Consider the following 13,633-nt stretch of genomic DNA (forward strand, 5'->3'; position numbering starts at 1 on the left):
TTTTTAATTGAGTGCCTACATATGTGTACAAAATCCTTAATCAGGATTTTACATGGATAGACAAACAAAAGTGTTTCTGCTTTGGAAGGTATAAAAGCTATTCTACTCTCCATAACTGATAAGTCTCCCCTTCCTCTCAATAACAAACATAAACGATAAGGCAACACTACAGAGAGCCTTCTTTATTGCATATCAAATATCTAATATTAGTGCCTGAAGTCTCCAAACAAATAAGGTGCTCCAGCTACCCAACAAAGGCAGTATCCTTCCTGCCCAACTCACAGCGAAGGATGACAAAATACAAAAGGCAACAAACAAAAGGGTGGTGTTAAGAGACTGAGATAACAAATAGCTTTGAACAGTAAGGAATCATCTCAACTTGCCAGCTCTCTAGTCTTTGGTTGCCTGGCTGTGCATTGCAGGTACCAAGGCAGAAGGAACTCTTACAGGATGATCCGTGGGGAAGGAAAGAGAGTGGTGTGTGGATTCTGACCGAGCATTTCCCCTGTGAGTAAGGCTGCAATCAGGGAACAGGAGAAAAAAATTAGGCAAGTGAATATCTTACCTCACTTGCACTGCACAAATTGCTGTCACAATAATATAGGCAAAGTGAATTACAATTGATGGGACAAGAAAGCTGTGTTCACTGTGATGGACAAAGGGAGATGAATGGAGGAATGCAGAAGCTTGGCTGCAGCGTCTCAACAAGAAGGATGAGTCAGGAAGATGATCTTCATCACAGAGGAGAGTTCATTAAAAAAGTCAAATATAAATGGCAGAAGAACAGTTTCTACAACAACGCTAAGCTGGTACAGTGAAGTAGTGTTTTCATTATTTTTTCTCATTAAATATCTAAAGTAGGAATGACATTCACGTGGAAAAGAATGTGCAAAGTATTTATCCTGAAGCCAGGTAATTCTCCAGGAGCCAGGAGATAAGGAACAAGGATCATGGGGCTTGTGGAAAACCATTTACATGGCCAGCAAAGAACAGAAGTGCTGATTTTGCACAGAGCCTGCCTGGGTTCTGCTACACCTGAGCCAACTCTGGCAAAGTTTGAGAGTGTCTCTGCACTCCTTGTATCACACTGACTGCACATGGAGCAGGGCTGCCTCTCTGCTCTGAGAAGTTCTGCAACGGGACAAGAAAATTTGGCTCTGCAGAACCTCCAGTAGATGTGAGCTGACCCTGCATGAAGCTCTTTGAGGACGGCTATCTTTGGAATTTGCAGATTCCAGTATACACATGCTGGCTCTGCATACAGCCACCATCTAGTAGCCAAGCTCCATGAAACACAAAACTACCCAGTGTTTCAGAGCTGAGCTGCTCACTGGAAATGTGGGTGAGAATCTATATCTTAACTTGTAAGCCCAGCCCAGGTCTCAGAGTATACTCCTATGGCTAGTTCTATATTTTCTGCAAATTTGACCCAGCTAGTCTTCAATCTGATTACAAGCACTCACAGACAACTAAGAGTTCCAGCATCACCAGCCGCTCAGTGTTCCCTGCAGATGTTTTTTTGTCACTTGAGGGATATCAGCACACAAAAGTAGATGAAGTCTGAAATGGAAGCTTGAAGCCAACCACACTGTGATCACAGCTGGAATTAGAAGGAGGATTGTGAAAGCACGAGAAACAAGCAGTGTGTGCTTTGCAAGGGAGGCATTTTAAGGCATGACAAAATTGTCCCTGACTTTTCCAGGGATAAATCTGACGCTGCTGGGGTGGAGTTAAATTGCTTTTTGGGGTTGCATCATATGTTTTCTGTTTTTACAAACAAGAAGAGCCTGACTCAATACAGATTGTTCTGTTAAAGCATCTATTAGATGACCCACAAAGGAACAGCATATTTGGACCTATTTTTATTGATTTTGTGATGATGAAACATTCCGAAAGTGACCGATCCCTACTTATTATTTAGTAATCCTAAGAGTGAATGGAGATGATGTTGTACACGGCTATTGCCCACAAATCCTGGAATAAAACCTGGAATCAGTTTGCAAAACAAAAACCTGAATGACACAGATTTGCAGAATGAGCCCTGGTTCTGAATTACGTTAATTGTCATGGCAATAGTGTAGGTGGGAGATGAGGTGCTGAAGAAGCAAAACAATACACAGCAGTACTGACACTGGGAGGTTCATGACAGCTGTATACACTGAGCAGAGGTGATAAAGCATATCAGCTTCCATTTTGCCAGGTTTCAATTAAACGGGCTATTTATTTAATAAATTATGCATTTATTTAATCTTTTCATAAGATATCTCCAGTATAGGTCAGTCCTTGGACATTGTAAATGACATCAATTATTTCACTTGTCTCCACTGGATGAAACAAGGGGGCAGATACGCTCTGCTGGGATTGGGGCTTGCTCCACTAGCATTCCCAGCTGGTCACAGCAACCCCTGCAACAAGCATAAACAGCACTACCAGACCAGATGCAAATTTGATCCAAAGGAATCAGCACAACCTGAAACAACTCAACATCAACATCTCAAGCTACATAAGAAAGGCAGTAATTACACTGCTCTTCCTTAAATACAACCTTAGAGGTGTCAAGTGAGGTTATCATGGCCCTCAAAACGTCTTCTATTTGCTAGATTCTAGACCAGCATCATGATCTGCTGAATGAAAAGTGATACACTGGATACATTTTTATTAATACATTGCATAAACAGATAACTTCTACACTTGCCCCATACACAGACATTAGAAATTTCCCCCATCCTCCACCTGTTCTGATTTTTATGCCAACTACAGCTTGGTTTGGACACACACAACAGGGATACAACTAAATAATGTACACCAACTTCCTGGGAAAGATTTAAGACAAAAAAAGAGAAGGGCACCTGCATCTTTAAGAGACAAAATGAAATAACTTGAAAGTTTTTCCTCCCTGCCGAACAGCTGAATGCACTATGGTACAGCAGGAGTTACTGTGACCCAAGACTGTATAGGCATTAAGACCAAAGATCTTATCAAAAGTGGACTTTCACAATGGTAGCCACCTCCACAGATTCCCACACTTCTCTCTTCCCAAAGCAAATCCCCTCCTTTTCAAAACCTGATGACCCAGTTCCCTCTATTAACTTGTCACTGCACTCTGGTGACAGGGAACATGAAGTACACTGTGTTCTGACAGGTTTTTCTCATAGGATCACCCATACTCTTGGGCTCAAAAGTCACTGTCAGTCTGCTAGACAGATAAAGCTTGAAAATGCACTTCCCATGGTCCACGGTCATTATTTAGCTTTGACACTCTCAGCCTGGACAAGGTGGTTTGTGCCACTGGTTAGTCTGCCCAAAACAGTCTTTCAGGTTCTTAAGGCACTAATGACACGGACTGGTTAAACTGCTGACAACTGGCAACAGGATCCTGCAACAGAATTTTGTGTTTGGAATTCTGAGACCCAAAGAAGACAGGAAAATCCCTGCTTGCCTCACATTAAACCAAAAGGTGGAGGAGTAAACTGATATGAGCAACAAGTCACTGGAAGAAAAAGGAAGAGCTGGGAATCCTGTGCATCCCTGATGTGACTCACCCAGGTGAATAAGAGCCATTATGCTATGAAAATGAAGCTTTGTCAGAGGCACCCTTAGGAGGGTGGGGAACAGAACAAAACACCTGAACTTCCTTGTCACAGTTGAAACTTAAGGTCACAAACTCACCCTGCTAGGACATTTGTCAGAGATGAAAAAATAGTATCACTGAAACACATAATGTGCTTTTACAAAAGCAAGACCGGATGAGTTATTTATAGAAGGATGAAGAAACAGAAGGTGTAGAAATGGTATTATTTCTTTACACCATGCTTTCAGAGGGGATGATGCAAATGGTCTCAACTGTCCTACAGAGCCCACTACCAGAGCAAAGCCTAAACTTGTAGAATGAGACATACTGGCAAGAGAGGGAGAGAATTACACTGCAGCATTATGTAGTTGCCTCATTTAACACATAAAACAGCCTCAAAATAGGTGGGTTTTGAGGAATCATTTGAGATATAGGACATGCTCAAATTTTCTTAACATTGCTACCAGCTGATAGGGCTTTCATACCACGAAGATGCTGTGGGTGTTATAGATCTAATGCTGTATCTGTGTAATTTACTGATTCTCAGGAAAAAAAAAAAGTAGATTCATTTTTACAAAGCTTTACAGTTTAATTTAGATCTTCTGGTTTTGTTTCTTTTTTTCCCTTTAGAAAAACACAAGTTTAATAAAACAGTTTAAATCCAACCTCTTCCTGCCAAAGCCTGGATGGCAGTACCTTAAGTATCTAAATATTTGCATGTACATGCATAGATAACATCATATACAGGAGATATTTTAAGTTTTAAACAAGTCACACAACCCTTAAGTTATTCTGGACACCTTAAATTCCACCTGCCAGAAGGTGGACTATCCAGAGCCTAATCTTGCTTTGCAAAGCATACTTTTGCAATGGTGAAATACCAGGAACAAACCTGACCCTTTGATCAGAAGCTGGATAAGCTATTTATGAGAGGGTAAGCACAAAAAGGAAAATGATGTTAGTAAGAAGTGACAAAAGAAAATTCCTCTCATGTTTCCTAATTTATGCCATACCACACCAGAAAGTAGCCAAGGTTATGAAATGCATACACACACACACAGAGATTCTTATTTACATGGCTGTATTTTTCCCTAAGTACCTACTTGGAAACTGTAAATTATGGGAACTTTAGTTTTTTTCTCTCTTAACTGAAAAAATGCACCATTTATTTGTGTTTGTTCAGTACTGAGTTTAAAACAAGCCAGCCCTAATTAAAGCTTTGAAGTGATATAAAACAAAGAATGGAGAAATACATATTTTTACCATCTTGAAATGCTACTAGAAATTTATACTAGGCCTTAAAACCCAACAGAAGAAGTGAAGAGGATGGAGCTACTAAATGTTGGCACAGATTTTTCAGATCTGCCTTTTAGAAATCAGATCACAATCAAATATATATAAAAAAATCCTCCAACGAACAAAAAGCCCTACAACTGAGTGCAAGTTAGGTGTTAAAGGGTGATCTCCTAACCATGCCCTCCAGAGTGAATCACCCTGCAAGTGTTCTGTGCAGGCTCCATCTTGTCTTTTGGTCCAAGGCATAATCACAGGAGAAGGATTTCAAAAGGCAGGAATCCTGCTTGGCTGCTTAAGTAGCACTAATGATACATTTGCTCCAGTTACTCATGTAGATCATCTCCATAAGGAATAATGGGGAGTTAGATAAATGGAGCATTGGAACTACCAGCTGTCCATGTGACAGTCCTGTCACCAGCCCGGTGCTAAGCCTAGGAGTGTGTTCAGGGCACGGTAATCTGCCTTATCTTAAAAGAAGTGTAACTTCGCTAATTTTCTTATCACCTGCAAGCAGCAACTGGGAGATTAATTTGCCTGTTTGTCAATAATTTTCAGTTATATTGCTTAGAAAAGGCTGACTGTAAACACAGAATGACGAGATGGGCTCAGACAAAAGGCTTGTGAGTCTGCCTCCAACAGTAGCCAGCTCCCACTCCAGCCATTAAAATACATCCATTTGCATGGGAAAAAAGGACTTCACACTCAAGTTGTCATTCTGTCATTTTTTTCCCCACTATATAGAAGGAATACACGCTATTTCAAAATTAGATTCCTATTTGTCAGCATTTTTTATTAAGCTAAAAAATAACACTTTTGAGAGGCAGATCAAAATACACAAAACACGGTACAGAGATTTTTTGGGGGTAGTGTACACTAAATATCCTAACGTTCCAAACACTCCAGTTACCTGAATAGTTGGGTGTCCAGTTACTTATGGAATGAATCACTGAATGGTTTGGGTTGGAAGGGACCTTAAATACCACCTAGTTCCAACCCCACTGCCATGGGCAAGGACACCTTCCACTAGACCAGGTTGCTCAGAGCCCCATCCCACACGGCCTTGAACACTTGCAAGGATGGAACAGCCACAGCTTCTCTGGGCAACCTGTGCCAGTGCCTCACACCACCCTCATAGTGAAGAATTTCTTCCTAAAATCTCATCTAACCCTCCCCTCTGTCAGTTTAAAGCCATTCCCCCTTGTCCTGAGTCCAAGCCCCTCTCCAGCTCTCTTGTAGCCACCTTTAGATACTGGATGGCTACTTAAATCCTTCAACAATTTTGTCAGATACAGGTGCAGATCTCTCTGTATTCTTCCATGGCATCTCACACAGTTAATGCAGCATCTTCTCCTCTGGCTTCGATAAGTTTAACCTCACCATTCTCAGATGTGCTCAGAATACTCTTAGCATTGCAGGTGAATGGTCCTATCCTTCCTCCCACCCTGCCCCTCTGACCAAGAGGATCTTTCTCCATTTCTACATCTCCAGCTGCTCTGAAATTTCCCCAACAATCTTATTTATGCTTAAATTTTTGCCACCAAGGTCCTTCAGGGACTACTGTCATCCCACATACCACACAGAATTGAAAAGTATTTCCCCTCTAAGCAGACCCATCATCACTGGGTTTTGCCTTCTGCCTACCATCTGCAAACAACCCCTTTCACACACTCACCCAAGCTACTGCTCGTAGAAGTCATGCCCCAGGCTTATGTGCATCTCTTTCTTGTTGATTTAAGTATCTTGTCTTAATACCTTTCTAATCTTAGTGTACTCAGAGACACTGAAAACACCCAGGTTACTGCTTCATTAGTTCCTTATATGCTACCTTTGTTGTAAATACTGCCCAGCTTCATAACAATACAAGCATGTGTGTGTTCCTAGTTCAAGTCAAATTTGTATGATGATTCACCAGTCAACAGATTCACTATTAATGACTGTCTAGCAATGGCTGTAGGCATGTAAGTAATAATATAAATTAATATTAAACTACTGATTACATTAAATAATGCTAAACAACTAGTACTAAATGTACCACACAACAAAAAAAGTCCCTTTTACTCATAATCCTTCATCTGACAGGGGTCTCGTACTGATGTCTGGGGTAGAATGAAGGCAGGACAAACAAACACAGTAGTATCCCAGCTTCTGACTAATTGCAGCTTAAGGACATCCTGAATCAGATAACAGTTTGTGTTTTTCTAGTTCCTATCAACGATCTCTCCTCTGCCTGTGGCCAGTGCCCCTTGGAATGCAAGGATGTGTAAAGTTCTGGCATCTGCAGCTTCCTTTGCAAAGAGCTCCTTGGGTCTGCCAGCCTCCAGCATGGAGAGCTGCCTCCTGCATTTAGGTGGAAACAGTAGCTTTATGCACCATACTAAGGCTCTGTGGTTGGCTTTCTGTTCACTTCCTAATAATTCCTAGTGTTTGATTTGCTTTCTGACCACCGAACAATAAGCTAATACTTTCACAGAACTACACCCTGTAACTCCAAGATCTTGCTCCTAAGGGGTAATAGCTAGCTTGGTCTTAAAAAAAGGAAAGTATTTTTCTTTCACATTCAAAATCCCACAGAAGCCTCAGAAACATGTCTTAAATGACACTGTTTGCTAAGAAAGTGATTTATTATTATCATTTAAGAAGAGCATGGAATTAAAAATGGAGTGAAAAGTTTTTAATCTTTTTAGGGAGGACAAATCTAGGTAGGTCAGCCACTGTTTTTATCAGTTTTAACCATGTTAAAACATTCACGTTAACTTAGTCTGAGAGCAAACTATCTGAAACAACACTGTCATATGACAGCATTGCACACCTACTCCACAGACTGAACAATTACAAGAGGAGTGTAAGCAGAAGAGCGCAAAGGACAGTTTTACCATCATGTATTCTCTCAAACATCACTCAAATCACTTTCACTTATGTCTTCTTATTTTCCCCTCCCTCTGAAATCTTCTCAAAGTAGTGGAATGATCCTTCTCAAAAAGAAGGTAAAAACTCAAGCATGCCAAACACTTAAATGCACACACAAGCAGAACAATACTTTCAAAGTCAATTAGCTTGAAAATATAAATATGTTCAAGTGCTCTCTTGGATTAAGACCCCACAGGCAATTTACAGCCTTGGCTCCTGCAGCTCACTGCATTTTTACTTCAAACCACTTTAGCTCAGCCACACAATAGCAACAAAAGTTTTGAAATGTGATCTGCCCAGAAACAAATCCAGCCTGTTCTATTTCTCCAAGATGAAGATGACAAATGATAGTTAAAAAAGGGTAAGACCTTTCATACAGACCCTTCCCTACCTCACTTGAAAGTATACGTGTATATATATTTAACTGAGAACTTTTCAAATCTGTGATGAGAGCAGAGCTGAGGCAGCACAAGAGGATAAAGGAGGAAGGAAAGAGGGTATCACACTATGAGGCTTATTTAGGTTGTTTATATAGGTCTTGGTGACAGACAGGTTCCAACAGAGCCAGGGCCAATGAACGAAAAATCTTTTAATAAGTTGTTGGTGTTTTTTTTTTTTTTTTTTGTTTGTTTCTTCAGAATAAGTCAAGGTTACACAAATCTTCCATTAAAGAAAATTCTGCAAAAGCTAAAGAATAAGTAACACCAGCCATAATCTTAGATGTGCTGGAATGTTCTTATACAAAATCCAAGAGAAAAAAAGACAGGGAGAAATACTTCTTCCTGTACCTTAGATGACTAGAAATGGTGACCACTTTCAAGCATACAGTTAAGGTTAAATCATATAGTGCAGTCACCAGATGGGTCACCTACAAAAGGAAAGTTAGGTCAATCTGTAAACTCTCTCTGAGTGATGTCACTGACAGAGTTATTACTGGCAAATCAGAGCATGTTGACAAGATAAGAAGCAGGTGGCAAGGTTCATGTTACTGTTTCACCCGCAAATGAGACACTAATAAAGACCCAAAATAAATACAGTATTTTTTGTGTAAGATTTCTGGAGGAACAGAGTTTACTTCAAGAGATGCAACCTGAAAGTTTTTTCAGGTTGCTGGATTAGGAAAAAAAGGTCTATAAAAGACTTCTCCAGTCTGCCAAGTGTACCTTTTTTTTTTCCTTTTTTTTTTTTTTTTTTAATTAACTCCTAAGAAAGATAAAGTCTGAAGAGAAACCATCCCTTGCATTTCTACGGCTTGAAATGTTCTCTGAAATCATAAACTAATTTTACCATTAAGAATGCATGGCTTTGTGTAAAAATATAAAGTGAAAGGTAACACTACATGCAGCCCACAAACCAACAAAGCAGACAAATCATACAGGACAAATAAACCAAAAAATCAGATGGAGCCCTCCTGAGTTTAATCCTTAAAGGCACACTAGATATTTCTATTTTGTGCCAATAATGCCTCACAAAACATTTCAATATGCTCTTAGAACATGGGATTAAAAAGAAATAATTATGTAAAAGCTCATTTTACTAATCTGAAACCTCTGTGTGTGGTAACTGATATAAATCTGTGATGCAACTGATTTGCCCTAGAACAGTTCTTGAAGTCTCCATGTGGTTTTTACTTCTCTTAAAAAATAAGCCTGTTACTTCCATCATTAAAAATCCCAGGCATTTAGTTTTGCTTTTTCAAAAATCAGAATTATCTTTCCTTTTGAAAAAAAACCCCTCATGTGATAACAAATAAAACACAGCAACCCTTTGAATTATGAAACAATTGCTGACACAATTCAAATCCTCTAAGTATCTGATTCCTTTGAGATATCTGTGAAAAAAAAAAACCCATATAATTACAGAAACCTTGGTGGCCATCCAGCTGTTTACTCACCCATTTCTTGTCTGGTACTGCAGACTCCTGTCCCATACTTTTCTAACTCTCTGGTCACAGTTTTCAAAGCATTAACATCTGTTTCTGCGAAGCCGAGGTAGTTATAAGAACCCATATTGATTACGTTCTTGATAGTCCTTCCTGTAAACCTAGAATTAAAGCAAATTTTAAACAACAGTGCAACCTTCTCTCCAACAACAAATGAAAAGGGAAAAAAAAAAAAAGGCACACCAAAATTCTCCTACCAAATTTTGTTCTATTTGGGAATTTATAATCCTTTAACAACCCAAAAGTTTTCACAGCCTTTCTCTTTTTTCTGGCTAAATACTGTTTCTTGGTCAGAATGTTTTCTAGAAGCCAAGTTGTAGATGGCAATATACTGGTTATTAGGTGAAAAGCTGCTTTTGTGGATTTAAATAAATAAACCAACATAAGACTTCATTTAAGGAACAATTTTTCAAGCAAATTGTCACCAACTTCCACAAAGTCTTCAGTGTTCTCACACACACAGAGAAATTAAACATGATGAAAATGTTGTGGGAAACATCAAGACGCATTCTCACTAAACTGAAATATAGCCAACCTACACATTGTCTGTGCACTGAATTCCCACAGCTGTTTAATTTAGTTGTGATACACCAAAATCTTCAAGCTGTAATCTGCTTAAAACCCGCTGCCAAAGACTCGCTGTGAGAGCAAGAGGCAACATTCACACAATGCAAGAAATCGTGATTTCAATCCTAACCAAGGGATACAAGAAATCTTGTTGTAATATTCTAAGTAAAGGTCTGCTGTTATAAATGAGGCATCAGCAGTTCTACTTGTGCTGACACAGCCAAACAAACCCACTTGTGATTGACTTGGAAATCCATACTGCGTTTCCAACCCCTTTCAGAGGGAAAGGGTCAGATTGTCAGCAATTTGCAGATGTACCTGGAGTATTCTTTTGAAGCTGAGAGGTGCAGAGTGTAAGATGACTCACCTAAATGTCCAGTTGTAATCATCTGTAACACGTTCCATGAGGTCAAACTGTGGCCCAGGGACACTGCAAATTGGCCGGTTCCAGTTATCCCGTATTCTCATATAGAGGTTTCTGGTGTAAAAGTTCTCAAAGTCTTGATAAAGTGGCACAAAGTCCTGGTTTGAAAACATGCACAGGGTTATGTTGCTGGGAAAATGTCTGCTTCTGTACCCAAGTTATTCAAATTAACAAGGAAAAACAGATTCATTAGTGAACAGAGAGCTGTAACAGCCACATATTCTTATGTCACACGCAACTCCAAACATCAAGTATCTTACTTTAATTCTTTTGAAACATGGTGTTGGATTGTTTAAGGGGTGAAGTTTTTAATCATTTTTTGTTTGTCTGCTTGTGCTTTTAGATTGGGTTCTTTTTTTTGGGGGGGAGGGGGAGTGTTGTCAATTGTTCGGGGTTTTTTAAACAGTCAACAAGTTGGTTTAACTCTCCATATGTATCTTGAAAGTTGGAAATGAAAAAATTAAAGATTCTTTCACTTGGAGAAACCAACTGCTTCAAATTGAGCATCGTGCTATGTGTGGAGCAGACTGCAAAACTAGGATAAACAACTCATTACATTTCAAGAAATGCTGGATACATTAGATAAAAGTTACTCCAGTATAAATGATCTGGGCATTGCTGGCCTAGACTAGGTATGGAAACAGCCAGCTAAGACAACTGGTTTGGTTGACAATTTCTATTTATGGATTTTACTTGGAAGCTAAATTTAAAGAATGTAAGGAACCTAAACAAAGTTTTATATGAAATAGCAATATATCTCTGCCAGACACTGGATACAAAAACCTATAAAATACCATGGCATGTAGTCAATATATGTAGGAGAATTAAATGAACATGTAATCCATGGTGAGGGACAAGAAAATTTAACTGGCACAATTGGAATCAACAAATGGCCAAACCATGAAGTGAACTGAAAATGATATTCATTAAGCTGTGCACGCAGCTTTGGAAAGATAAACCAGGAAACAGTTTCAGGAATTTTATTTGTAAGAGGAACAGTAACACAATTCCCGTTTTTCCTTCATTTTGCCAGGTGTTACTGTACGTGATGACTCAAACTGCACAGAGAAAGAGGAGCAAGCAAAAATTCTAAACAAAGTTGGAAGGCAACTGATCTTGCTAAGGTGTAAGTTTCACTTAGAACTATGTGGGATGAAAAAAGTCCAAGTCAGGACATGCAAGAATTCAGGCTACATTTGCCTTGTGCCGGGACACGATTGCTGAACGCTCTGTGAGCAGCAGTTCAGGAAACATAAGCCAGCAATTACAAAAATCACTGCCTGTGGATGTGAGGGCAGCCAGGTGGGACAAAGGAAGATCGGGGTTTAAGAGATTTGACAACACGATATATTTAACAATAAGGCATTCCTGAGTTTTCTTTTTTTGTGGATCGACTTAATATGTTGAAATATAATTTTGCTGAGAGTATTATGGCACTCTTGGAACCAAGGTGAACATTTCTCTAGGTAAAAATCATGATTTAACCTAATATAGGTATATAAGAGTACACACGCATATAACTCCACTGCAGTGCAGTGTGTGCCATTCCCTCATCCTTATGCAATGCTCTCTGAGATGAAAGATGAATTCCCTGTTAGTTCGACAGGTTGCTGTAAATCACTTGCAAGCAGGAGAAAAAAAACTCAGCTGTGGATACATAATGTCTTTTTCATACATACTTTTTGTTGTTCTCTCTCTGCAGCAACGTTACGTTTTTCTAGTCCCCAGGCTCTCATAAAATCTCGCAGGTAGCCAAATATTGTTCCCACTGCAAAACCCACGAAAGTAAAAACTGCGACATACATTGGTGCCTGTTCAAAGTGCTCAATAAATGTCTTTTTGTAGAGAGTTCCATTGGACACGCCATTCTTCTGAAAATACAGAACAGAAACTTGGGATTAATACATTTCATCTCATCAAAGCTCAGACCTTAGACCTGGAGGCGAGTCTTCTTCTCTAATTAGCAGGGACATTTAGACCTCCCACTGAAGAGGAGAACCTTTAATGCTGCAGTTGCTACTGACCACTACAAATATCTTCCATTTTCTCACCTCTCCACCAATGTCCTCAATCGCAGGTGTCTCCAACACCACTCCCTTGTCTATTTTGAAACACGTGAAACTTATGAAGGATTGGCAATATATTATTGTGTAATTGGACAATTATTTCAAAGGTGATTAAATGGAAACCACAATACTCTGTCTTGCAAGGCAGAGCTATAAAAAGGGAAGGGCAGAATTAAAAACTCACCTACACTGTTCCTGAGCGCTTCTGGAAGTCTTGTGCAACCCATTGCAGCAACTAACCTATATACAACAAAATCCTGCCTAAAACAGGGCAGCTTTACCATGATGTTCCTCAGATCTGAGGAAGTATCCAAAACCGTTATGATCCCAGTCTTCATTTCTGTTCTGACTTCACAAATGCTTTTAATCCCATTTCAGTGACCTCTCCTATACTTCTAAAGGTACTTAAAATAAAGAAGAGTAAAAGAAAACAAACAAACAAACAAAGAGACACACAGACATCCTTGATTGTTGGAATTCGTGAGCCCATTGTGAGCAAATTCTAAATATTCACAACAGTGTGTGGACAAAATATTTTGTCATGAAAATATTCTAAAATTTCCATTCTCAAATTAAAGAAGCTAAGTTCTGCAGTTGCAATCTTCTCAAACCAACTCATATTCACTTGGCTCATGAGATTATTCTTTGAAAGAGAGGTAACTCCCTTATTTCTGCAAAATAGGATGGCCGTACAGTTACTGTCTAGTAACATCCAACTTGTCAATTCAAAAATAACAAAACATAATCCAGAAAAAACAGTTCCCTCTGTTTAACAAAAAGAAAAAAAATCCAAGACAAACATTTTGATCATATTATAAAGCAAGACTAACAGCATATGAAGAAATACCATTGCTGCTTGT

At 39.2% G+C, this 13,633-nt stretch overlaps 1 protein-coding gene across 2 annotated transcripts in view; it reads right to left on the reverse strand.

Moving 5' to 3' along the window:
* Window positions 1–13,633, reverse strand: part of SPTLC3 (serine palmitoyltransferase long chain base subunit 3) — an 81,326-nt gene that overhangs the window by 39,308 nt on the left and 28,385 nt on the right. For both annotated transcript variants that reach the window (XM_050315788.1, XM_050315787.1), the window contains 3 exons: window positions 12,387–12,578; window positions 10,651–10,805; window positions 9,669–9,817 (listed from right to left, as the gene is read on the reverse strand). In XM_050315788.1, coding sequence (XP_050171745.1) covers window positions 9,669–9,817; window positions 10,651–10,805; window positions 12,387–12,578 — 496 coding nt within the window. The remainder of the gene's footprint in view (window positions 1–9,668; window positions 9,818–10,650; window positions 10,806–12,386; window positions 12,579–13,633) is intronic.

The sequence above is a fragment of the Myiozetetes cayanensis genome, unplaced genomic scaffold (assembly GCF_022539395.1).
Source record: "Myiozetetes cayanensis isolate MyiCay16 unplaced genomic scaffold, myiCay2020 scf2-11, whole genome shotgun sequence".
In the NCBI taxonomy this organism is placed as follows: Eukaryota; Metazoa; Chordata; class Aves; order Passeriformes; family Tyrannidae; genus Myiozetetes; species Myiozetetes cayanensis.